We start from the raw sequence: 22,640 nt of genomic DNA, 5'->3' as shown, positions 1-22,640 counted from the left end.
ACTGCACTCCAGCTTGGGCAACAGAGTGAGACTCCATCTCAAAAAAAAAAAAAAAAAAAAAAGGAAGTGAAATTAAACTTAGCTACTATAAGTTTGCCTTAATGTATAATTTATGTTTAGAGCTTTTCTGCTCCAAAATTAACAAAGGTGTTGCAGATGGATCTGAACAGAGCACCTGATCGTGCCTGGCTTGGCAGCTTCTGCCTCACCTCCCATGTACAGGTGTGTGGCGGCTGGGATTTAATACCCTGTTTTATGAGGTGCAAATTTAATGAGCGGTTATTTCTAAGCAACATAAACTGAAGGAATGAACGCTATAATTTTGTGCTCAGTGAGTTTGTGCACCGGGATTAAATGCATCTGTATTTCCTGTTGCTCGTCGGAGACTCCCAGGTGTCCTGTCCTCTGAGCTCATCAGGGAAGCCGGCTGGCCAGGGGTCAGGCAGGAGGCCCTGGTGTGTGGCTGCGGTTTGCTGAGAGGGTGTGACCACAGTTGTCCTTGTAACGAGCTGTCTTTCTCTGGCTATTCACAAAGCATGTTTTGTGAGTGGAAAGGAATGTGGGAGTCATGAATTTCTTTCTAAGTCTCTTGCGGAGGAGGAGGAGTGGACTGTTAATTTGTGGAATTGCCTGACCCAGCCTCCAGACCTGTGTGTGTGTGTGTGTGTGTGTGTGTGTGTGTGGTGGGGTGCCATTCTAACCTCTCAAGGCTGGGGGACTAGCAAGTCATTTTCCAAGAGAGGCCAGGGGACTCCTGGGGCACCAAATATTGCATGCGTGACTATGGCACCAGAAGTCATTGTGACCTTTTCCCAACAATGACTTCATTTTATAGCCTGCCACCTGCTGCCACTCTTGTCACTGTCTGGCCACCTCAGACCCCACATGCGTCACACTTGGCTGAGTGCACTCATAGTCCAGCAAACTGACCGTGCACGTCTGCTCCCAGCTTGGTGGTCACCCCACAGCTGCCCACTCACCACACCGGGCCAACTTCTGGCTGCACACTCTGAACTGGTGATCGATTAGGGGCATGGGATTTTATTTAACGCTGTGAAGACAGCCACGGTCACACTGTGGCAGCTCTGTAGCCTGCCTTTCACAGTTTAGAGGCCTCTGCCCACTTGCTGTCTTGTTTAATTCTTGCAACACCTTTGGAAGGCAAATGATGAGGCCAGGAGATCGACTGGGCCCATTTTACTGATGAGGAAACTGAGGCCCAGAGGAGGTAAGTGACTTGCTCAGGATGACAGAGCCTAGAAGTAGCAAAATTGAAACCTGAACCCTGGACATGGAGCTCTTGAGGGAGGATGAACCAAAAGCCAAATCTTCTGGAGTAGAGGCTTTCTTAGGAATTCCTTTCAGGGTAGACCGGACTAAGTCTGTTCACTGAGAGTATGTTGAGGTGAGATGTTGGCTTGCAGGGGTAGCGTCTGGTTCCTAGGCTGGATGAGACCCTCAACTCTTTTTTTTTTTTTTACCTTTTTTTTTTTTTTTTTTGAGATGGAGTCTTGCTCTGTTTCCCAGGCTGGAGTGCAGTGGCCTGATCTCGGCTCACTGCAAGCTCCGCCTCCTGGGTTTATGCCATTCTCCTGCCTCAGCCTCCCGAGTAGCTGGGACTACAGGCGCCCGCCACCTCGCCTGGCTAGTTTTTTGTATTTTTTAGTAGAGACGGGGTTTCACCATGTTAGCCAGGATGGTCTCGATCTCCTGACCTCGTGATCCGCCCGTCTCGGCCTCCCAAAATGCTGGGATTACAGGCTTGAGCCACCATGCCCGGCCAACCCTCAACTCTTAAAACCATTGCCCTCTCCTCTCCCTTCACACCCCAGGTACAGATGAGAAGATTGAGGCACAGAGAGGGACCATGACTTGTCCAGGGTCACACTGAGCTAGAGACGGAGCTGGAGTCTGACCCTGGTTTTGTTTTTTGTTTTTTTTCTCCTTCTTTCTTTCTTCTTTCTTCCTTCTTCCTTCTTTCCTCCTCCTCCTCCTCCAGCCTCCTCTCCCCTCCTTCCCCCTCCTCCTTCTCTTCCTTCTTCTCCTTCTTCTACTCCTTCTCCTTCCCCTCCTCCTCCCTCCTTCCCCTCCCTCTTCCTCCTCCCTTCTCCTCCTCCCTCCTTCTTTCTTTCTTTTCTCTCTCTCTTTTTTTTTTTTGAGACAGGGTCTCGCTCTGTTGCCCAGGCTGGAGTGCAGTGGCACGATCATGATTCACTGCAGCCTCAACCTCACAAAGCTCAAGTGATTCTCCTGCTTCAGCCTCCAGAGTAGCTGGGATAATAGGCGCGCACCACCACACCCAACTAATGTTTTAAATTTTTTTTGTCGAGAGGAGGTGTCACTGTGTTAACTAGGCTAGTGTCGATCCGCCCACCTCGGCCTCCTAAAGTGTTAGGATTACAGGCGTGAGCACTGCACCTGGCCTGGTTTCCCGTATTATTATTATTATTTTTTTTTCTGAGACAGTCTTGCTCTGTTGTCCAGTGTAGTGGTGTAATCTTGGCTCACTGCAACCTCTACCTTCTGGGTTCAAACGATTCTCGTGCCTCAACCTCCCTAGTAGCTGGGACTACAGGCATGTGCCACCATGCCAGGCTAATTTTTGTATTTTTACTAGAGACGGGGTTTCACCATGTTGGTCAGGCTGATGGGATTACAGGCGTGAGCCGCTGTACCTGGTCCCCCTTCTTCTGGATGTGGCCTTCCTCCTCTTCTGCCATGAGGATACTGGGCTAAATTGACGGGAGTCAGTGTCAGAACTGCGGGACAGACAGCATGTTGTGATGCAGCACATCCACCCACAAGTTCTTAGAGTAGATTCCCCTGGGGGGGGTGTCCTTGGCCTTACTGCCCACTGCTTCTTCCTCAGCCCTGTTTGTTTTATATCTGCCCAGCCTGTCCTGTTTTCATACACAAGTCTGGGGAGGACCCGTGCTTCGGCTTCTCTGGGAATCCGGAAGGCATCCAGGAGTGAGGGAGCAGGACTTCCCACCCCTGTGACCTGTGGCTCCCAATGTGTCCCCCTCTGGGCTGACCCATGTCTTGGGCTCCAGGTGGATCAGCTCAAGCTCAAGGTGAGTCGGCTGGAGGAAGAGTGTGCACTGCTGCGAAGGGCCAGAGGATCGCCTCCTGGGGCAGAAGAGAAGGAGAAGGAGAAGGAGAAGGAGCCGGACAACATGGACCTCGTCTCTGAGCTGCGTGCTGAGAACCAGCGGCTGATGGCATCACTGCGGGAGCTGCAGGAGGGCCTGCAGCAGGTACCAGGGCCAGGGCTCGTGGGCACAGGTTGGGGGTGGTCAGGAGGGCCTGCCGCAGGTACTGTGGCTTGTGGGCGCAGGCTGTGGGGTTGGGGGTTGGGAGGACCTGCTGCAGGTACCAGGGCCAGGGCTTGTGGACATAGGCTGGGTGGGGGGTGGTCGGGAGGGCCTACAGCAGGTACCAGGGCTAGGGCCCATGGGCATGGGGGGGGGGGGGGGGGTCAGGAGGGCCTGTAGCAGGTACCACGGCCGGGGCTCGTGGGCACAGGCTGCGGGGTGGGGAGTCAGGAGGGCCTGCAGCAGGTATCAGGGCTGAGGCTTGTGGGCACAGGCTGGGGGAGCGGTCAGGAGGGCCTGCAGCAGGTACCAGGGCTGGGGCCCATGGGCACGGGGGGGGGGGGGCGGTCAGGAGGCCCTGCAGCAGCTATCACGGCTGGGGTTCATGCACATGGAGTGGGGGTGGGGGTTAGACCCTGAAAACAGGCCCTCTTGCTGCTTGCTCATCCTCCCAAGGCCTGGAAAGCTGAGGATTTCAGAAGCAGGGATCTGAGATCTGGATGGAGTCCCGGCAGCCTCTCGCCTGAAGCTCTGAGCTGAGGGCCCTTAGCACGTGGCTGTCCCTGGTTGTCTGGTCTGAGGTGTGTGAGCAGCCTCCAGGAGGTCCCCGAACTCCCTAAAACTGTCCACCTGATTTTGAGTGTGAGCATTTTTCTGGGGAAAGGGCCCCAGCTTTCATTTGATTTGTAGAGAGTGTGGTCTGGTGGTCCCAGAGCTTGCTTAGTGTCCTGTGGCAGGTCAGTGGCAGGTCAGCAGCTACGTGGGCCTGCCTCCTGGCCATTGTTCCACACAGGAAGTGGGGGATGGGAACCAGTGTGTTTCATGAGGTTGGGGCACTTGGCTGGAGTGTGGGTCTGGGGGCAAGATCTTGTGCCCAGGGTCTACCTGTATGGGCCAGGCTCAGCCCCTTGAAGACCCCTAGTCATGGGGGTGGGAATAGGCCTTGGAAATGGCCGCGGTCTGCTGCCCCGGATGGTGGGTGAGGGCCAGAGCACAAGTGTGTGCCTAGTGCTTGCTTAGGAATAAGATCCTGGCTGAACTTGTCCAGTCACACCCTCATCCACTTAGCTTATTAGCTTACTTGTACCCCAGATGCTCCCTGGAGGGTAGGTAGGGCTGGTGGGGCCACACCTACTCTGCCGAGTGGGAAACAGTGATCCAGAGAGGGTCGAGTCCCCAGGCCAGCATGGCAGAGCTGGTCAGGTGGTTTTGGAGGGCTGACAGCTGCGTGTCCCCTTCCTTCCCACGCCCAGGGTGGGCCCCGAGCCAGACCCTGAGGTGGCCCTGCTCTGTGATCCCCAGGAGGCAAGCCGGCCAGGGGCCCCGGGCTCTGAGCGCATCCTGCTGGACATCCTAGAGCATGACTGGCGGGAAGCGCAGGACAGCAGGCAGGAGCTGTGCCAGAAGCTGCATGCCGTGCAGGGGGAGCTGCAGTGGGCCGAGGAGCTGCGCGACCAGGTGGGGCCCTGCCCATGCCCTGCCCCTGGTGGGGGAGGGTGTCAGCCAGGGCCAGTGTGCTCACGCCTTCCCTGAGCATCCGCTTGATGCAGGCGCCTTACTGAGAACTGCGTTCGTTCGTTCTCAGATGTTGACGGAGGCACCCTTCTAGGTGCTTGGGATGCCGCAGTGAGCAAAACAAAGGTGCCTTTTCCTTTAGGGGGAACTCCAGCAGGGGAGACCGGCAGTATGTGAGACACACAGTCCCACGTCAACTGTTTCATGTAGCCAAAGGCGATGAGTACCGTGGGAGACGCAGAGCTGGGGAAGGGGCCGGTTGCAGTTTCAGTGGGGAGGCCAAGGGTGGCCGGGTGGGTGAAATGATGATCCTTCTTCTCATTTTACAGATTAGTTGAGGGCCCGTGAGGTAAAGTCAGTGGCTCAGACCACTCCACTGGGCAGGAGGGGACTTGTTATCAGGTCTCAGGCTCTTGGCTCTCACTGGCTCTCCTGGGCACCTGCTGGTTAGCTTTCTGGTGGTTCCCAGCCTGTGGTCTGACCCCGCCCCTGTGCCACCCTCAGTACCTGCAGGAGATGGAAGACCTGCGGCTCAAGCACCGCACACTGCAGAAGGACTGTGACCTGTACAAGCACCGCATGGCCACTGTCCTGGCCCAGCTGGAGGAGATTGAGAAGGAGCGAGACCAGGTGAGCCCAGCCTGCTGTGTACGAGGCCCTGGGCCAGTTGCTGCTTCTCATATGGGAGGAGATGAGAAGCAATGGAGGGGACTAGAATGGTAGAAAGGGAGGTTAGCAGCTCCCTGGTGGGTTAGGACAGGGCACAAAGCCTGGGGAAACAGACAGGGGACCTGGAGCCCTTGAGATACCAACCTTACACCCTGGACCCACTGGCCTCGTCTGAGCTCCCATGGCAGTTGCAGAAGCTGGTCCTGGTGTCTTCATTTCTGAATATCCCTTGTTCTCTCCATCTCAAAGACAAGGCCAGTACAGAGGAGGTGCTTACAAATAGAAGCTGATGAAGAAATTCTCAAAAGTTTTGGCTCTCCGTCCCTGGATGACCCTTGTCTCCTGCCAAGGTTGTAGGGTGGGCTGAGGACCTCCGGCCAGTGTCACCAGGTTCCATGTGCAGTGGGTGAGGGCAGGAGGTTTTTGTTCTTGACCAAGTGTGAATCCCACTAGAGGAGTTGAAGTCTACATATTATTATTATTATTATTACTTTTTGAGTCTAGCTCGGTTGCCCAGGCTGGAGTGCAATAGTGCGATCTCAGCTCACTGCGGTCTTCACCTACCGGGTTCAAGTGATTCTCCTGCCTCAGCCTCCCAAGTAGCTGGTATTACAGGCATGCCACTATGCCCGGCTAATTTTTGTATCTTTAGTAGAGACAGGGTCTCATCATATTCACCAGGCTGATCTTGAACTCCTGGGCTCAACTGATCCACCCACCTCAGCCTCCCAAAGTGCTGGGATTACAGGCGTGAGCCACCATGCCCAGCCGAAGTCTACATATTAGAAATGCCCTCAGAATCCCCTGGCAAGCTTGAAAGTGCAAAATTGGGACTTCATTCTTTGGATGTTCTCATTCAGGTGGTCTGGGGTGGGCCCCAGGAATCTGCATTTTATGGGGCTGCCCCCAGCTCTCTCTGAGGCGTGGCTGTCAGGTCTGGACCATGGGTCTAGATCTAGAGCCCCTGGTCTCCACTGTGGATGCAATGGGCTGGGTTTGACTCCTGGCTTCCCCACAAACTGGGATGCTGGGAGTGAAGCCCCTGGCACTCAGCAGGTCTCGTGGAAAAGTTTTCATTTCTTGGTGAAATGGTGAGAGCCTGGAATCTGCAAATGGACTGCCCGATTTGAATCCCAGCTCTCTCTCTTCTGGCTTGGTTTCCCCAATCTACAGAATGAGAATAATGATATTAATAGTATCTCACTAAGCCAGTTAGTATGAAGATATTTAAATGAGCTGATATTTAGCTCAGGGCCCGGCACACAGTGCTCAGTAAGTGATAGCTGCTGTTCTCCTTACTGTCCCCATTCTCCAAGTCATAGGCCAGGACAGCTGGGCCAGGGTAGCTCCTTCAGCTGCTGCCTCCCCTCCCCCAACCCTAGGCCATCCAGAGCCGTGACCGGATCCAGCTGCAGTACTCACAGAGCCTCATCGAGAAGGACCAGTACCGCAAGCAGGTGCGGGGCCTGGAGGCAGAGCGGGATGAGCTGCTGACGACACTCACCAGCCTGGAGGGCACCAAGGCTCTGCTGGAGGTGCAGCTGCAGCGGGCCCAGGGTGGCACCTGCCTCAAGGTGAGCGGGTCAGGACTGTGGGAGTCCTGGTGGGAAGGCTGGGGTCCTGGCAGGAGCTCTTGGCCAGGGCTGGGAACGTGCCGGCCCTAGTGGGAGACCTCAGCCGGGGGAGGAAGCTCAGGGGAAGTGGTAAGAGCCCTCAGTTACGAGTGGGAACTTGAACCCAGGCTGGGCTGGGTGTGGGCTGGTGAACAGGCAGGGGGCATGTTGGTCTCCGAGTTTCTGGGGTTGCTTCTCGGACATTAAGAATAGTTTGGAGCTGGTCTTTGCATTTAGCTGGGGAAAGCTGGCTGCCCGAAGGCCTGTGTGCTTGTTAGAATGCAAAGCCTAGGCCGGGCGCGGTGGCTCAGGCCTGTAATCCCAGCACTTTGGGAGGCCGAGACGGGCGGATCACGAGGTCAGAAGATCGAGACCATCCTGGCTAACACGGTGAAACCCCGTCTCTACTAAAAAATACAAAAAACTAGCCGGGCGAGGTGGCGGGCGCCTGTAGTCCCAGCTACTCGGGAGGCTGAGGCAGGAGAATGGCGGGAACCCGGGAGGCGGAGCTTGCAGTGAGCCGAGATCGCGCCACTGCACTCCAGCTTGGGCGACAGAGCGAGACTCCGTCTCAAAAAAGAAAAAAAAAAAAGAATGCAAAGCCTGGGCCTCAGAGACCAGCTAGTCAGGACTAACATGAGCCTAAGCATCCCTCAGAACAGCTGGTCTAATCCTCTCATTGCACAGGGCCCAGAGAGGGTCAGGGGCTTGCCCAAGGCCACATAACCAGCTGGCACTGGAGCTGGAGTCCCAGACCCATTGTAAATTGGATTGTGGTCCTCAGGCTGCTGCTGGGAGCTCTGCTTTTCCCTTTTTTTTTTTTTTAAGATGGACTCTTGCTGTGTCACCCAGGTTAAAGCTATTCTCGTCCCTCAGCCTCCCTAGTAGCTGGGATTACAGGTGTCGGCCACCACGCCCAGCTAAGTTTTTTGTATTTTCAGTAGAGGTGGGGGTTTCACCATGTTGGCCAGGCTGGTTTCAAACTCCTAACCTCAACGGATCCTCCCGCCTCAGCCTTCCAAAGTGCTGGGTCCTGCTTTTTCTTTTTCTTTTTTTTCTTTTTTGAGACGGAGTCTCGCTCCGTCGCCCAGGCTGGAGTGCAGTGGCCGGATCTCAGCTCACTGCAGGCTCCGCCCCTCCCCGGGTTCATGCCATTCTTCTGCCTCAGCCTCCCGAGTAGCTGGGACTACAGGAACCCACCACCTCACCTGGCTAATTTTTTGTATTCTTAGTAGAGATGGGGTTTCACCGTGTTAGCCAGGATGGTCTCGATCTCCTGACCTCGTGATCCGCCTGCCTCGGCCTCCCAAAGTGCTGAGATTACAGGCATGAGCCACCGCGCCTGGCCCCAGCCTGCTTTTTCTTATTTTGAGTTGCCTGACAGTGAGCTTTGCAGGCTTGGTGTTTGAAGCATTGGAGCCCGGAGGAATATAGGAAAAGTCAGCATTAATCCATGACTTGTTTTTTTTAAACCCCTTGTGGCTTTTTTGCCGTCTGGTAAAGACAGAGTCCCTTTTCATGGCCAAGAGGCCCTGCGGATGGGATTCCTTTTGTCCTCTTGCCTGGTTCTGTGGGTTTCAGCCTTTCAACTGGAATGCATCACAGTCCTGCCTCAGGGCCTTTGCACATGCCATTGATCTGCTTGGACCATCCCAACTGGACCTACTTAGTGCCTGTATACCCTTGAGTTCTCAGTTCCAACCACACTTTCTCTGGAGAGTACTTGGACTTCTAGGCTGGGTGGGGTGTTTGTATGTTTTCCACACCCCGGGCACCTTCCTTTTGCTGTCGTCTCAGCTTGAGGCTATTTTGTTCACATGTCTGCTGGTTTACAGTTTGTCTCCCTGTCTAGGCTGTGAGCTCTCTGAGGACAGGGATCTGTCCCTGTGCTGGCACATGGCAGGTGCTCAGTAAAGGACTGTGGCTGGCCTGGGCCTAGCACTGCTCACCTCCTTCCTCCCCTCTCCCTCTTCCAGGCCTGTGCCTCCTCCCATTCCCTGTGCTCCAACCTCAGCAGCACTTGGAGCCTGAGCGAGTTCCCCTCCCCTCTGGGAGGCCCAGAAGCACCTGGGGAGGCCGCTGTCATGGGGGGACCTGAACCTCACAACTCGGTAAGACAACTGCCCCATCCCAAATAAGGGGGGACGCTGCTGTAGCATTATTACTAACGTAGAAAGTGCTTTCCGAAGGATCATTTCACAGGTGAGGACACTGAGGCGCAGGGAGGCCAAGTACTTGACTGAAGCTCACCCAGAACCATTTCCTTTCCAGGCCAAGGTGCCAGGAGGCCTGGGGAGCCACCCACACACTGTGATCTTGCAGACCCCATTCCTCTGCTCTGGGCCCTAGTTCTCATCTGTGGAATGGGCACAAACCAGGTGTGCTGAGGACTGGGGTGGTGCTGAGCAGTGGGAGTGACCCAGGCCCTGTCATGGCATTGCAGGAGGAAGCCACAGACAGTGAAAAGGAGATCAACCGGCTCTCCATCCTGCCGTTCCCCCCCAGTGCTGGCTCCATCCTCCGCCGGCAGCGTGAGGAGGACCCCGCAGCCCCTAAGAGGTGAGATGGCTGGGGATAGCCGTAGACACCCAGGGAGGTGGGGCTGCTGTCTCCTGAACAGCCACCTCCCAGAATCTGCAATGCCAAAGTCAGGTCCAGGCGGGCACGTCCCTTTATTGCCCTCAGACGGCTGGAGCTCTGGAAACCCAGGCCCTGTGAGTCACAGGGGCGACCAAGGTTAGGGTTAAGACAAGGCCGATGGGCAGAGCGAACTCAGTCCTAGCCAAGCATCCTGGCAGGAGAGTCACTGGGGGTCAAGCCTCGAAGATCCTATAGCCAAGGAGAGAAGCTTGATGGTTCAGGACTAGGGGGCGTGGAGAATGTTTCAAGGTGTCAGGGACCTCGGGCAAGAAAGACAGGCCTCAGGTTTGGGCATCAGCAGCAAATAGGGACCAGAAAATAGGGACCAAGGCGCACCCTCTGGTAGCAAGACCAAGGGCGGGAGATAGCCTGCCTCCTGGGGCGCGATCCCTGTCACTGCTTTTCCCCTGTAAGTAGCCCTTGATTTATTCCTTTACTGGTGAGAGGCTGGGCCTGGGAGGCTGTGGTCAGTATGGCCTCGGTCTGTGTGAATCTGTCCCAAGGAGGCATCTGATGAGGAGGTCATGGTTTAATTTAGGAGGCGTACCTGGGAGCCACAAACCACAAAGATGGCAAGTGAGGGTGAGATGAGGGGCGAGAGATCAGGGGTGGCTTCCAGGAGGAGGTGGCATTGAAAGAGCTGGCTTTGAACGGCATGCCAGGGCATTGTAGGTGGAACAACACTGGACAGAGGCCAGGACATTAACTTCTTGCCCTGTGAGTTTAGGAGAGCCGGGTGGCATGGATGCTTTGTACCTGGGATCCTGCCTTGAGTCTAGCCTGCATTTGCTTGGGGGCTGTGAGACCTTTATCTGGTGTGGGGGCAAGGGGAGGGAACAGGGCAGAGTGCCCACCGTGCCTCACCTCCTACCCCCTCCCTGCCCTCTCTCTGCCCAGATCCTTCAGCAGCATGTCAGACATCACAGGTAACAGCCCTTGAGTTCCATGGGGAGAGATCCTCTGGGGAGGGGGAGGTGGCTTTGCAGTCCACCTGAAGCCTGCCACCTGCGCTACCCTTAGCCTGCATCCCCTTCCCTGAAGCCCCACCATGGCCCCTGCCAGGCAGGAGGGTTGTGCATGGGAGGCCCCTGGGGTCTTTGGTTCTGGCCTCTCACCCTGAGCCCAGTCCTGGGCCTCACTCTTGTTCCTGGCTGTGATGTATGAGGTTCTTCAGTTCTGGGCTACCTTTCACCCTCTTCCGGGAAACTGCGGGGTCAGCCTGGTGGGCCCTGACCTATCTCTGAGCCCAGTGGGTCTGATGTGTTCCTGGGGCCTCCAACCTGCCAAGGCCCCTCGGGTCCTGGGCTGGAGGGGGTCAGCCCCGGTCGTGGACCCTGGCCATCCCTGTTTCCCAGTCCCAGACCCCTTGACCTTGTTCTTTTTCCCCAGGGAGTGTGACACTTAAGCCCTGGTCCCCTGGCCTCTCTTCATCCTCGTCCTCCGACAGCGTGTGGCCTTTGGGAAAGCCGGAAGGCCTCCTGGCTCGGGGCTGTGGCCTGGACTTCCTCAACAGGTACCGTAGCTGCCTGCGGTGGGTGGAGCTGGGGTGATTGCTTGAGAGGGGAACAGGAGTGAGGTGGGAGGAGCAACTGCCTCACCCCTGTTTTATGCAACTGTCGGAAGATTAAGGTCTGTAGACGCTGGCAGCCTTTGGATTCAGATCCTGCTGCTGCTCTTGATTGTCCATGTAACTTAGTCTGGTCCCTTCAACTCTGTGGGCCTCCGTTTCCTGAGTAGCTAAAGGGAGATCATGACCCGTTTTGCATGGAGGTCTTTTGAGGGCTCTTCTAACAGAAGCAAAGCACCCAGCTCTGCCAGGCACATAGCAGGTGCTTAGTGATAGTTGTCACTACAAGCTGTCCTTATCCCAGTGTCCTGCCTGTCAGTCCCTTGGCTCTGAGTCCCTGGGACTGAGCCACCCAGCAAAGTTTCATGCTGTGGGTGGGCTTGGGTCTCCTCAGGAGCCCCTGTGACTGGGCCAGCCACAGGCCCATAACAGGAGTCACAAAGCCCATTAGCGCAGAGTGCATTGTGGGCGACGTGCTGTTGGTGTGGCTGGTGCGTGGCGCTGTTCACACTTGCCAGTGTATCTAAGGAGGGGTGAGGCACAGCGGGGGCTGCACTGCCATTGTGGTCTTGGAACTCAGCTGTGAGGAGAGGGCAGGTAGGGAGAGCATCCGGTGACTGTGGAGGAGGAGTGAGGGGGAAGGGCGAAAATCAAGGCTTCCTGAGTCAGGCCGGGAAAGTGTGGACTTTGGCTTGTACACTCTGGGAAATGTGGGAGGGTTTAGTTATTAACTGCAAGGCCAGCTGCTGGCTGTTTTACAGCATGCTGTTTGTCCTGGGAGTACGCATAATTACGATTCTCTCTCTTCCATAGAGGAGGTAACTGGGGCTCAGAGAGGTTAAGCAACTTGCCCAGGGTCCCACAGTTGGCAAGTACCAGGTCTGGGTTCATAGTGACCTGATCAGATTTGGGTTTTGGAAAGGGCATAGGAAACGTGAATTGTCAGTGCTGGAATGTGGGGGTGTTGGGTGCAGAGGGACGGGTCACACAGCAGATCAGTGCAGCATAGGACCAGGGCCTCTGGCCTCCGGAGCGGCTTTGTCAGGCCAGTGTCCAGGCCCTGCCCCCACCTGGCCCCCGGCAGTGGGCCCAGCGAGACATTGTTTTTGCCTGTGCAGGACGTGCTTCTCGGGGAAGGGGTGGAGGTGCCTCCCTTCCTGCTCGCCTCGGCCCTTCCTCCCTTCCTCCAGTTTGGGCTGCAGCAGGGGTCCTGGCTGCTATCCAGGGGGCGCCAGCATGCAGCCAGGGAGCAGGAGCCTCTGTCCCAGCCCCGCCCAGGCCCCACGGTCACATGGGACCACTTCTGCTGCCCATGCTGTTCCTGGGGAGGAGAGAGGATCCTGGGAAAGAACCCAGGCTGGGGAGGGCGCAGAGGTGGTGGACCGAGAGAGAGAGAGAGAGCGCCAGAGAGAATGAGAGAGAGAGAGAGAGGGGCGGACAGGTGGAGAGGGAGGTGAAGGCCCAGATAGGGCCTAGGTCTGGGCAACTTGCATGTCTCCTGGGGTTGTGTTGTGGTGAGGTGGGAAGAGCCGGCTTTGGTGCCAGCACTTGCTACTGTGGGACCTTGGGCAAGTCTCTGAATTTCCCAGTGCCTCAGTTTCCTGCTCCGTAAAATGGGCTCACATAGTGCCTGTCCCTTAGGGCCACTGTGGGGGTTCCAGTATCCCTTCTAGAATGCTTAGCACACTCAAAGTGGATGTCAGCAAATGCTCACAGTTAGCTGTGATTATTGTCGCCATTGTTGTTTAACCCCCAGAGCAGCTCTGCAAGGCTGGAATTTTAACCTCGTTACACAAACCAGGACACTGAAGTGCAGAGACAGTTAGAAATTGGTCCCAAGGGCCGGGCGCGGTGGCTCACGCCTGTAATCCTAGCACTTTGGGAGGCCGAGGTGGGCGGATCACGAGGTCAGGAGATCGAGACCATCCTGGCTAACACGGTGAAACCCTGTCTCTACTAAAAACACAAAAAATTAGCGGGGCGAGGTGGCGGGTGCCTGTAGTCCCAGCTCCTAGGGAGGCTGAGGCAGGAGAATGGCGTGAACCCGGGAGGCAGAGCTTGCAGTGAGCCGAGACTGTGCCACTGCACTCCAGCCTGGGCGACAGAGCAAGACTCCGTCTCAAAAAAAAAAAAAAGAAAGTGGTCCCAAGTCACAGGCCCCTCGGAGTTGGTTGGGGATTCCGATGTGCCTTCCCCCGTCTCAGCTGCTGGAGATCTCACATCTGTGTTGTGTGCCTACTGTGTGCTGGGCACCATGTTAGGCATTTTCTCTCCTCTTTCCCATTTCCTGCCCATCTCTTGTCCTCAGCCTCTGCCCTGTCCTTCCCAGCTCCTGGAGCTTGAGTGCCGCGGCACTTTCTGTCTTTGCAAAGAGAAGATTCCCATAAGTCATTGCCTGGCTCCATGGCCTACTAGCTGTGCCATTCTTGGCAAGTCAACTTTCCTGTGCCTCAGTTTCCCTTATCTCAACCATCGGGTTGTCAGGAGGATTGACTGAGGTGATCTGTGTGGCATGCTTCAGTCTAAGCATCAGGTACCAAGCAGGCATGCAGACTACTCAGAGATCTTCCCACGGGGCCCTGGGGGACACTCACTGAGGCCATGTGGCCCGTCACTGCTCAGAGCTGGCAGAGCTGGCAGCCTTGCCCCATTCCTGTCTGCTTGTGACCTGACCTGACTTGGGGCGGGTGGCCGGGAGCTGGTGGCTAGGGACACCGTGCTTCTTAGCACCCCACAGGCAGCCAGTTGGTCAGCCAGTCCCAGGAGCGGGGAGCAGGTAGCCCCTCTCCCTGCCGTGTTATTTCTCTACCCCTCCTGCTTGTCTCTACCCCTCCTGCTGAGGCGGGGGTGCTGGGAGGGACCCTATCTGGACCCTGCTCCTGGCAAGCCCCCAGGTGGGCTCTGCAGACTCCGAGGAGTGCTGGGAGTGGGTATTCCTGATCTGCGGAGTCTCAGAGAAGTCGCTGGTCCTTTGAGGAGGTTGGCAAGGGTGTCCTGGAGGAGGGGGTGCCTGAGCTGGGTCTTCAGGGATCTGTAGGAGTTGTCAAGAAGAACCTGAAAAACCTGTGGTCAAGGCTGGGGTCAGCCTTGATACTTGCATTGCAGAGGGGAGGGGTGTGGGGGAAGGAGCGAGTAGAGGTGGGTGGGGTGGGTGGGGTTGGCGGAAGAGCCTGGGTGCCAGCTGCTCACTGGGCTCTGGTCTGGGGAGGCCGTGATGGTCAGTTGTCTGTGGGTTTGAAACAGGTGGGGAAACTGAGGCGAGAGAGGTGATTTGTTATGAATTACACCTGGTGCCAGTCAATGTCTAGTTTTGACAGAGCACTTAGTGTCTCCTGGGCCCTATTCTGAGAGCTGCCCATGTCTAAACTCAGCGAGTAGCCGGGGAGGTAGGTGGAGCTGAGGCTCAGCGGCTGAGCGGCCTGGCCATTTGACCCCAGAGTTCCTGCTGGCGCCCTGCGTGCTGTGCTTCTCAGACCATCTGACCACAACCCACAGTGAGAGAAACCTGGTACACACGCCTGGAACAAAAAGGTCATGAGATAATAATTGGATTTACCTGGGGTGACGGGAGGGGGTGGGGGATAGCCTTGTACTTTCTATTCCATCGCATTATCTAGCTGTGCCAGTCACAACCCAGTGAATGTCACCACCCACTAAGGGCCAGGCCTGCAGTTTGAAGGCCCCAGAGCTCTCTGGTTTCCCCCCTCCCTGCATTATCTTTTATTCATGTGCCCCCCCGCCCACACCCACAGAGGGCAGGGGCTGCCATTGTCAGCCTCGTGTTATGCATGCGGTAACTGATGCTCAGCAACCGGCTCATTTGCCCAGGCTAGGGTACAGTTTGCCCTGGGGTTTGGAGCGGACCCGTGTGCTCTAGCCACACAGGCAGGGCCAGCATAGCCAGGCCGGGTCTCAGGCCTGTCACCTTTCCATGCCACCTCGATGCAGCCAGGACATGAGCACTGAATGATGCCTCCCACGCCTGCATCTGCCCAGCCCCTCAGCCTGGCTCTGTGTCTTACCTGAGGGGGCGGGGCTGCTCCCCAGCGGTGCTGATTGGGTGAAGGTCCTTGCAGCCTCGCCCTCCCCAGGCTGGCAGCAGGGGGCAGTGCAGCTGTGTCTGGGCTGCAGCTCCTGGGGTGGATGGAGATGCTTTGCCGTGCTGCCTCTCCAGCCAGCACACCTGCTGACCTTAGTCTCCCCACCTCCTCCAGGCCAAGGTGTCTGGCAGGGGACTTTGGGTCCATTTGTCTCTGAGCCTGGCCACAGGGCCTCACCTTTTCTCATCCAGGGACAGGCAGAACCCTACCATGAAGGGGATTTTGGTGACATCTTAACTGTCAGTGGTCCCCCTGCCCATGGGAGGAAAACCAGACACCTCTGTTCCACGCCCTCCAAAGGGTGGCTCCAGCTTGCCTTTCCTGGGAGCTGCTTCCCAGGATGTAAAATGAGAATTAGTTCAAGGAGCTCAGCATGGTGTCTGGTGCATGGAAAGCACCCAGGAAGTGTTCGCTGCTATCGTTAGCGAACTACTAAATTCTTCCACACATCGTGTGTTCTGTCCTCCACACCTTTCTTTGCTTTGATATATTCCTTCAGCTTGGAACTCCATTTCCTCCATCTGTCACCAAAGTGCGTCTATTCTTCACCAGTGTGTAGCCTAGGTACTTCTTCCGTGGGAAGCCTCTCTCTGCTTCTATGGCTGGTTGTAACCACCTTCGCATCTGTGCCACGTGCTATGGCGACCTCCCTCCTCAGACTGTGAGCATAACAAGCGTTTTTTTTTTGAGACAGAGTATCACTCTTGTTGCCCAGGCTGGAGTGCAGTGGCACGGTCTCGGCTCACTGCAACCTCTGCCTCCTGGGTTCAAGCAATTCTTCTGCCTCAGCCTCCCGAGTAGCTGGAATTACGGGCACCTGCCACCACACCTCGCTAATTTTTTTGTATTTTTAGTAGAGATGGGGTGTCACTGTGTTGGCCAGGCTGGTCTCGAACTCCTGACCTCGTGATCCACCTGCCTCGGCCTCCCAAAGTGCTGAGATTACAGGCGTGAGCCACTGTGCCCGGCTGTATAACAAGCTTTTATTAGTCATCTGCTATGTGCCAGACACTGGGTTTGGTGCCAAGGATACAGAGCGTAACAGTATAGAAGTTTGGTCCTGGAGGCGTTCGTTCTGATGGAGGAAACGAAAGGGCTGTGGCAAGGCAAAGTTGGAATGCTCCTGTGGCAGTCTGCACTGCACCGTGTGCCCAGGTCCAGGGGAGAGGCTGCTTGTGACTTGAGCTTTGAAGGGTGGTCAACATTTCCCAGGTGGAGAAGGCAAGGAAGGGCATTCCAGGCAGCGGGCACAGAAGATGGAGAGGCCTGGGGGTGGGAGTCATGGCATACTTGGGAAATGGAATCACTGTGGTTTTCCAAGAATGCTGAACTGAATCCAAGTACTGACTGGATTCTAATTCTCGTCTCCTTTCTCCCTTCTCAGGTCTCTGGCTATTCGGGTGTCTGGCCGGAGCCCCCCAGGGGGCCCAGAGCCGCAGGACAAGGGACCAGATGGACTGTCGTTTTATGGGGACAGATGGTCTGGGGCTGTGGTGCGAAGGGTGCTGTCTGGGCCTGGGTCCGCCAGGATGGAACCAAGAGAGGTGAGGCCCCGCCTCCTGAGCTGGGGGGCGGGGTCAGTGCTTTGGCCCGGGCTAGACACCCGCTAGTTGGTGGATCAAGATCACTGGGCGGAGCTTCTGGGGATTGGCCAAAGCAGAAGCGGGCTGTGATTAGCTGTGGTGGCCCGCTCAGCCAGGGTTAATTGAAGTCTGATTGGGTGGGGACTGGGAGGTGGAGCCAACTGACAGCACGTTACATCCCTGCACGTCAAGTGGGATGAGCTGGGTGGGTTGGGGAGTCCTGTGGATGGGGGCGGGTCTGACTGGGCTGGGCATGGCAGTTTCTGAGGGGGCGCTATCTGAGTTGTGAGGCATGATCACCCCCACACCCGGTCTTCCTCCAGTCCCTGGGCTGCTCTGCTCTCAGAGTCTCACTTCTTTCCCTCCTTGCCTGGGTTTTCTCCCAGCAAAGGGTGGAAGCTGCTGGTCTGGAGGGGGCGTGCCTGGAAGCCGAGGCCCAGCAGAGAACCTTGCTCTGGAACCAGGGATCCACCCTCCCCTCCCTGATGGACTCGAAGGGTAAGTCTGGCTTAGGAGTTGGAGCTGATGGCCCGAGAGGGGTCCTCTAACCCGTGGTGCATGGGGGCAGGGGGATCAAGGACCTGAGAAGGGACCAGCCTTGCCCCAATTGCTCTTCTCCTGGCTCCCCCGCTGCTGACGCCTCCTTCTGTCTGTCCTTGTGCCCTTTCTCTCTGTCTCCCTCTGTAAGCAGCTTACAGAAAAGGAGCACTGCATTAGGAGTCCAGAGACCTGGGTTTGAGTCCTGGCTCTCCTCCTAGAAGGCACTGGCCTTGGGCAAGTCCCTGCTCCCTCTGGACCTAAGTCTCTCATTCTAAGAAGGGGAAGGTGAAGTCCTGGGAGCTCAGGCCTCGAGAGGGCCATAGCCCACCGAAGCCGATCCTGGACCTCACCATCCTCCTCTTGTCCTCCTTGTTGCCCCTTGCCCCATCCATGCCCAGCTTGCCAGTCCTTCCACGAGGCCCTAGAAGCCTGGGCAAAGGGGCCAAGTGCTGAGCCCTTCTACATTCGTGCCAACCTCACCCTGCCTGAGAGGGCAGATCCCCATGCCCTTTGTGTGAAAGCCCAAGAGATCCTTCGGCTGGTGGACCCGGCTTACAAGCGGAGGCAGGAATGGTTCTGCACCCGGGTTGACCCCCTCACTCTGCGGGACCTGGACCGGGGCACCGTGCCCAATTATCAGAGGTGATGCAGAGCCAGGAGCTGGGGATGGGGTCCTCCTGGGAGCCAGGGCCCAGATGGGGGTGCTCTCCCTCCTCCCGCAGTCCCTCACTGTCCTCTGGGACAGGGCGGGGGATTCGAGAAGAGATGAGGTGCTTTCCTTCTTCCTACACACATGATGTCACTCCCTCCCACAGAGCCCAGCAGCTCCTAGAAGTTCAGGAGAAATGCCTGCCCTCCAGCCGGCACCGAGGCCCCCGCAGTAATGTGAGCACAGCTGGGCGGGAAGTGGGTGGGGGGGCCCCAAGGGTGGAGCCCAAAAGGGATCTAGCAGGCTCTGTTCTCTGGCAACCTAGGAGGACACTCCCTCCCTCCTTCCCTGGTGATTTAATTGGTCGTCTACTATGTGCCCAGCAAACAGAACAGCAGAGCTCACCGTCCGGGGTAGTTTAGAGATGAAATGAGGTAAAGTGTGCCTAGTACTCAGGAGTACCCCTGGCACATTTGACAGGCCGGGCGCGGTGGCTCACGCCTATAATCCCAGCACTTTGGGAGGCTGAGGCGGGCGGATCACAAGGTCAGGAGATCGAGACCATCCTGGCTAACATGGTGAAACCCCGTCTCTACTAAAAATACGAAAATAAAATTAGCCGGACATGGTGGTGGGCACCTGTAGTCCCAGCTACTTGGGAGGCTGAGGCAGGAGAATAGTGTGAACCTGGGAGACGGAGCTTGCAGTGAGCCGAGATCACGCCACTGCACTCCAGCCTGGGCGACAGGGCGAGATTCCGTCTCAGAAAAACCCAAAAAACAAAAATCAGCAGTCACGTACCCTTTTCCAACGCCTGGATGGTGGCTGGGCTACATGGCCAGCCCTGCTGTGCACAAGGGCAAGTGAGGCTCAGAGCCATCAGATAAAGGAAGAGCAGGGCCCCAGCCAGGCAGCCTGCATTCGACCCCAGCTCTGCTACTATCAGTTGTGTGACTAGACAATCACCTGAACCTTCCTCGAGGCTGTTTCCCTATCTGTAAAATGCGGGGGTTGCACTGCCTCTCAGGCTGTGTGCATGGCGGGAGATGGCCTCCGTGAGTTATTGCCCCTTAAGGGCTTAGTGAGTGTTTGTCATGTCTTGGCATTCGAGACCTGTCAGATGTCGTTACTGGTTTCATTAATGTTCCTACCAAGGTCACATTGCTAATTCATTGGAAGAGACCCTAAAGTTTGCCTCGTATGTGACATTTGGTTCCTCTTGGTCTCTGGGCCTCAGTCTCCCCATCTGTAACTTGGGGGTTAGACCTAAGGCTCCTCCACCGGGCTCAGCCGGGCTGGTTTCCTGGGGCCACAGGGATGGTTGCTCTCATCTGCCTGGGGGACTGCGCTGGGCCAGGGAGGGGCAGGAGAGGGCCTGGTTGAGGAGGACATCTTTGCTGACCTAGGCTCTTCCGGCAAGCCTGGACCACAGTGGCTGTGGGGTGCTGTCTGCCAGGGATCCCGTTTCTTCCTCTCTCCCTGAGCGGGCGGGGCTGAGCTCTCAGATGCTCCTCTCTCCCTGAGCGGGCGGGGCTGAGCTCTCAGATGCTCCTCTCTCCCTGCACCCTCCCAGCTGAAGAAGAGAGCCCTGGACCAGCTGCGGTTGGTGAGGCCCAAACCCATGGGGGCGCCCGCAGGGGACTCGGCGGAGCAGCTGCTGCTGGAGCCCTGTGGAGGTGAGTGCGCGGGGGCAAAGCTGTATCCGTGTTGTTCCCGGTGTCCAGGGATGTGTGCAGCTGGGTGTCCTTTAGCTTGGGTGGCCTCTTTGGCCTGGAAGGGCCTGTTGTGAGGGTTCCAACAGGGGTGGGGGTCATGCTGGTGACCTGAGAGACAAGACCACCCTGCTGCATGGTGATCGCCAAGGTTGAGGGAGACCCTGCGGGGAGGTGCATGTAGGCGTGACTGTGACTGTGGGTTCGGACAAACATGGGCTTGTTCTTGTCTGGGAGAGTGTGTGTAGTGGTGGGTGCTGTGAGGACCCAGGGGGGTTCCCGGAGGCAGTAGGGTGAGGTCTTAGGCCAGACAGGGAGAAGGGGCTGTGGGAGCTCAGATGAGGGAGTAGCAAATCTGGGGCAAGAGGAGCGGGTAGTTAGGGAAGACTTCCTGGAAGAGAGGGAGTTTCTGCTGGAGCCTTCAAAGATAAAGAGGAGTTTGCTCCAGGCAGAAGGCACAGAGGCGTGGCTGTGTGTGGTGTGTTTGGAGGGTCTTGGGTACAGCAGGTGAGTATTGAGCACCAGCTCCGTCAGGCATTGGGGGTGTGACGGTCCCTGCCCTCATGGAGCTTGCCGTCTAACTCGGGGGTAGAGGGTCAGATAATCCCACCTGTGAACACAACTAGAGAGTGTGAGGTGTGCAGTGGAGAACCAGGGGCCATGGGGCACATGCCAGGGGCCCTGCTCTCTGGGGACCAGGGAAGGTGTGACCTAGGCTCTGAAGGGAGGGCAAGGGTTAACTGGACTGAGTGGTGCAGGGATGGGGCTTTGGGCAGCCTCAGGGCATGCAAAGGCCCCACGGTTGGAGGCAGCTGAAGGGAGAGTGGAGGTGGTGGTGTGGGGTCAGTGGCTAGCAGCCTCCCCAGGCTCTCAGGCAGGACTGCATCACCTACGTGGGGGTTGTGGTTTTTATTCCAGAGAATCTGGGAAGTCACTGGTGTGTTGAAAGCAAGGGAGTTAACATGATCTGATTTGCTTTTTAAAGCCTCTCTGGCTGCTGGGTGGAGAATGACCTGTAGGGGGCAGGGATGAGGCAGACAATCAGGGAGGAGCCTACTGCCACCGTAGGTCCTACTAAGGGGGTGTGTGTGTGTGTGTGTAGGAGGAGCAGCAGCAGGACTTAGGAAGGGATGGGTGGCGGTGTGGGTTTTGGGGTATCAAGGAGCTGGTATGCTGTCTGCCTGTGCCCTTATCTCTTCTGCGCCCCTCCCCTGCCACAGAGCCAGAGCGGAGCCTCAGACCCTACAGTTTGGTGCGGCCGCTGCTGGTGTCTGCCCTGCGGCCCGTGGTGCTGTTGCCTGAGTGCCTGGCGCCCCGGCTCATCCGCAACCTGCTAGACCTGCCCAGCTCCCGGCTGGACTTCCAAGTGTGCCCAGCGGGTGAGACCGTGTGCCGTGGAGGGGAGGGCTGGGGGGCCCTCTGGGCAGCTGGGCCCACGGACCCTTCATGTCTCCCTCTCCACTCCCTGTGCAGAGAGCCTCTCCGGGGAGGAACTGTGCCCATCCTCAGCGCCTGGAGCCCCCAAGGCTCAGCCTGCCACCCCTGGGCTGGGCAGCAGGATCCGGGCCATCCAGGAGTCTGTTGGGAAGGTGGGTGCTGAGGGCTGGTCTGGGGTGCTCAGAGAGGTGGCCCGGAGCGGGAGCTGCTGTTCTGGGCTTGAGCGCCGGCGTCTGAGTGCGCGCCATGCTCTTGCTGCTCACCGGCAGGGTGGCCCTGGGCAAGTCCTTTCCCTCCTGTGGCCCTCAGTTTCCTCACCTGTGGCCTGGGTGTGTGGGGGCAGTTGACCTCATGTGGGCCCCCCTTGAGGTGTCCGGCTGACACAGCTCACCTACACGTCCTTGTCGCTGAACTTGCCACTCTCCTGGGAGCTGGCGGTCGGCTGGCAGGTGGAGGGTGGTGGGTGGGTTTGGGTCGACTTCATCTCTGGGTGGGGAGGTCTGGGTCCTGAGGGGGAGGTCTATCTCCAGGTCGCCCCATGAGCCCAGGCTTCTTGTCTGTCCTGTTGGGCTCCTTCCTCGTTGCCAGGGTCCCTCTGGGTGGGGAGGCAGGACTTGCATCTGGGAAGGCGGTGATAGGGGACCCTTTTGGGAGCAGAGTGTAGGAGGCTGATGTCTCTGGCCCGAGAGTACAGCGTGGCCTCGATCTTCCAAGCAGAAGCACTGCCTGCTGGAGCTGGGCGCTCGGGGTGTGCGGGAGCTGGTGCAGAATGAGATCTACCCCATCGTCATCCATGTGGAGGTGACTGAGAAGAATGTCCGGGAAGTCAGGTGAGGCGGGTGGGTGGGTGGGTGGGGGAGCGGGCGGGGCACTCAGACCCCAGAGCTTGTGCCTTGAGGATGTCTCTCTCCCTTCCCTCTCTCTCTCCCTCCCCCACTCTCTCTCCCCCACTCTCTCCCCCCCCACTCTCTCCCCCACTCTCTCCCTCCCCCACCCTCCCCTTCCTCCTCTACCCCTGTCTCCCTCCCCACCCTCTCTCCCCCTCCCTCTCCCCTACCCCCTCTCTCCCTCCCTCCATCTCATTCTCCCCTACCCCACTCTCTGCCTCCCCCTCTTCCTCCCCCTTCCCTCCCCCTCTCCCTCCTTCTCCCTGCCCTTTCTCTCTCTCCCCCATCTCTCTCCCTTCCCGCTCTTTCTTCGCTACCCCTGTCTCTCCCTCCCCTCTCTCTCCCCTGTCTGTCACCCTCCCCCTCCTTCTTCCCTACCCCTCTCTCTCCCTCCCTCCTCTCTCCCCCTCCCCC

At 57.4% G+C, this 22,640-nt stretch overlaps 1 protein-coding gene across 1 annotated transcript in view; it reads left to right on the top strand.

Moving 5' to 3' along the window:
- CARD10 (caspase recruitment domain family member 10) overlaps nucleotides 1–22,640 on the top strand; it is a 30,640-nt gene that overhangs the window by 6,569 nt on the left and 1,431 nt on the right. Inside the window, exons 5-20 of the mRNA XM_023222128.1 lie at nucleotides 3,054–3,257; nucleotides 4,617–4,772; nucleotides 5,334–5,459; nucleotides 6,881–7,072; nucleotides 9,088–9,222; nucleotides 9,555–9,670; nucleotides 10,649–10,677; nucleotides 11,141–11,264; nucleotides 16,803–16,962; nucleotides 17,388–17,499; nucleotides 17,940–18,183; nucleotides 18,357–18,426; nucleotides 19,764–19,866; nucleotides 21,123–21,281; nucleotides 21,376–21,491; nucleotides 22,057–22,169. Coding sequence (XP_023077896.1) covers nucleotides 3,054–3,257; nucleotides 4,617–4,772; nucleotides 5,334–5,459; nucleotides 6,881–7,072; nucleotides 9,088–9,222; nucleotides 9,555–9,670; nucleotides 10,649–10,677; nucleotides 11,141–11,264; nucleotides 16,803–16,962; nucleotides 17,388–17,499; nucleotides 17,940–18,183; nucleotides 18,357–18,426; nucleotides 19,764–19,866; nucleotides 21,123–21,281; nucleotides 21,376–21,491; nucleotides 22,057–22,169 — 2,159 coding nt within the window. The remainder of the gene's footprint in view (nucleotides 1–3,053; nucleotides 3,258–4,616; nucleotides 4,773–5,333; nucleotides 5,460–6,880; nucleotides 7,073–9,087; nucleotides 9,223–9,554; nucleotides 9,671–10,648; nucleotides 10,678–11,140; nucleotides 11,265–16,802; nucleotides 16,963–17,387; nucleotides 17,500–17,939; nucleotides 18,184–18,356; nucleotides 18,427–19,763; nucleotides 19,867–21,122; nucleotides 21,282–21,375; nucleotides 21,492–22,056; nucleotides 22,170–22,640) is intronic.

Source organism: Piliocolobus tephrosceles, chromosome 19 (genome assembly GCF_002776525.5).
Source record: "Piliocolobus tephrosceles isolate RC106 chromosome 19, ASM277652v3, whole genome shotgun sequence".
Taxonomy (NCBI): Eukaryota; Metazoa; Chordata; class Mammalia; order Primates; family Cercopithecidae; genus Piliocolobus; species Piliocolobus tephrosceles.
Note: the sequence above shows the minus strand (reverse complement) of the source record. Positions and strands in the feature narration are given on the sequence as shown.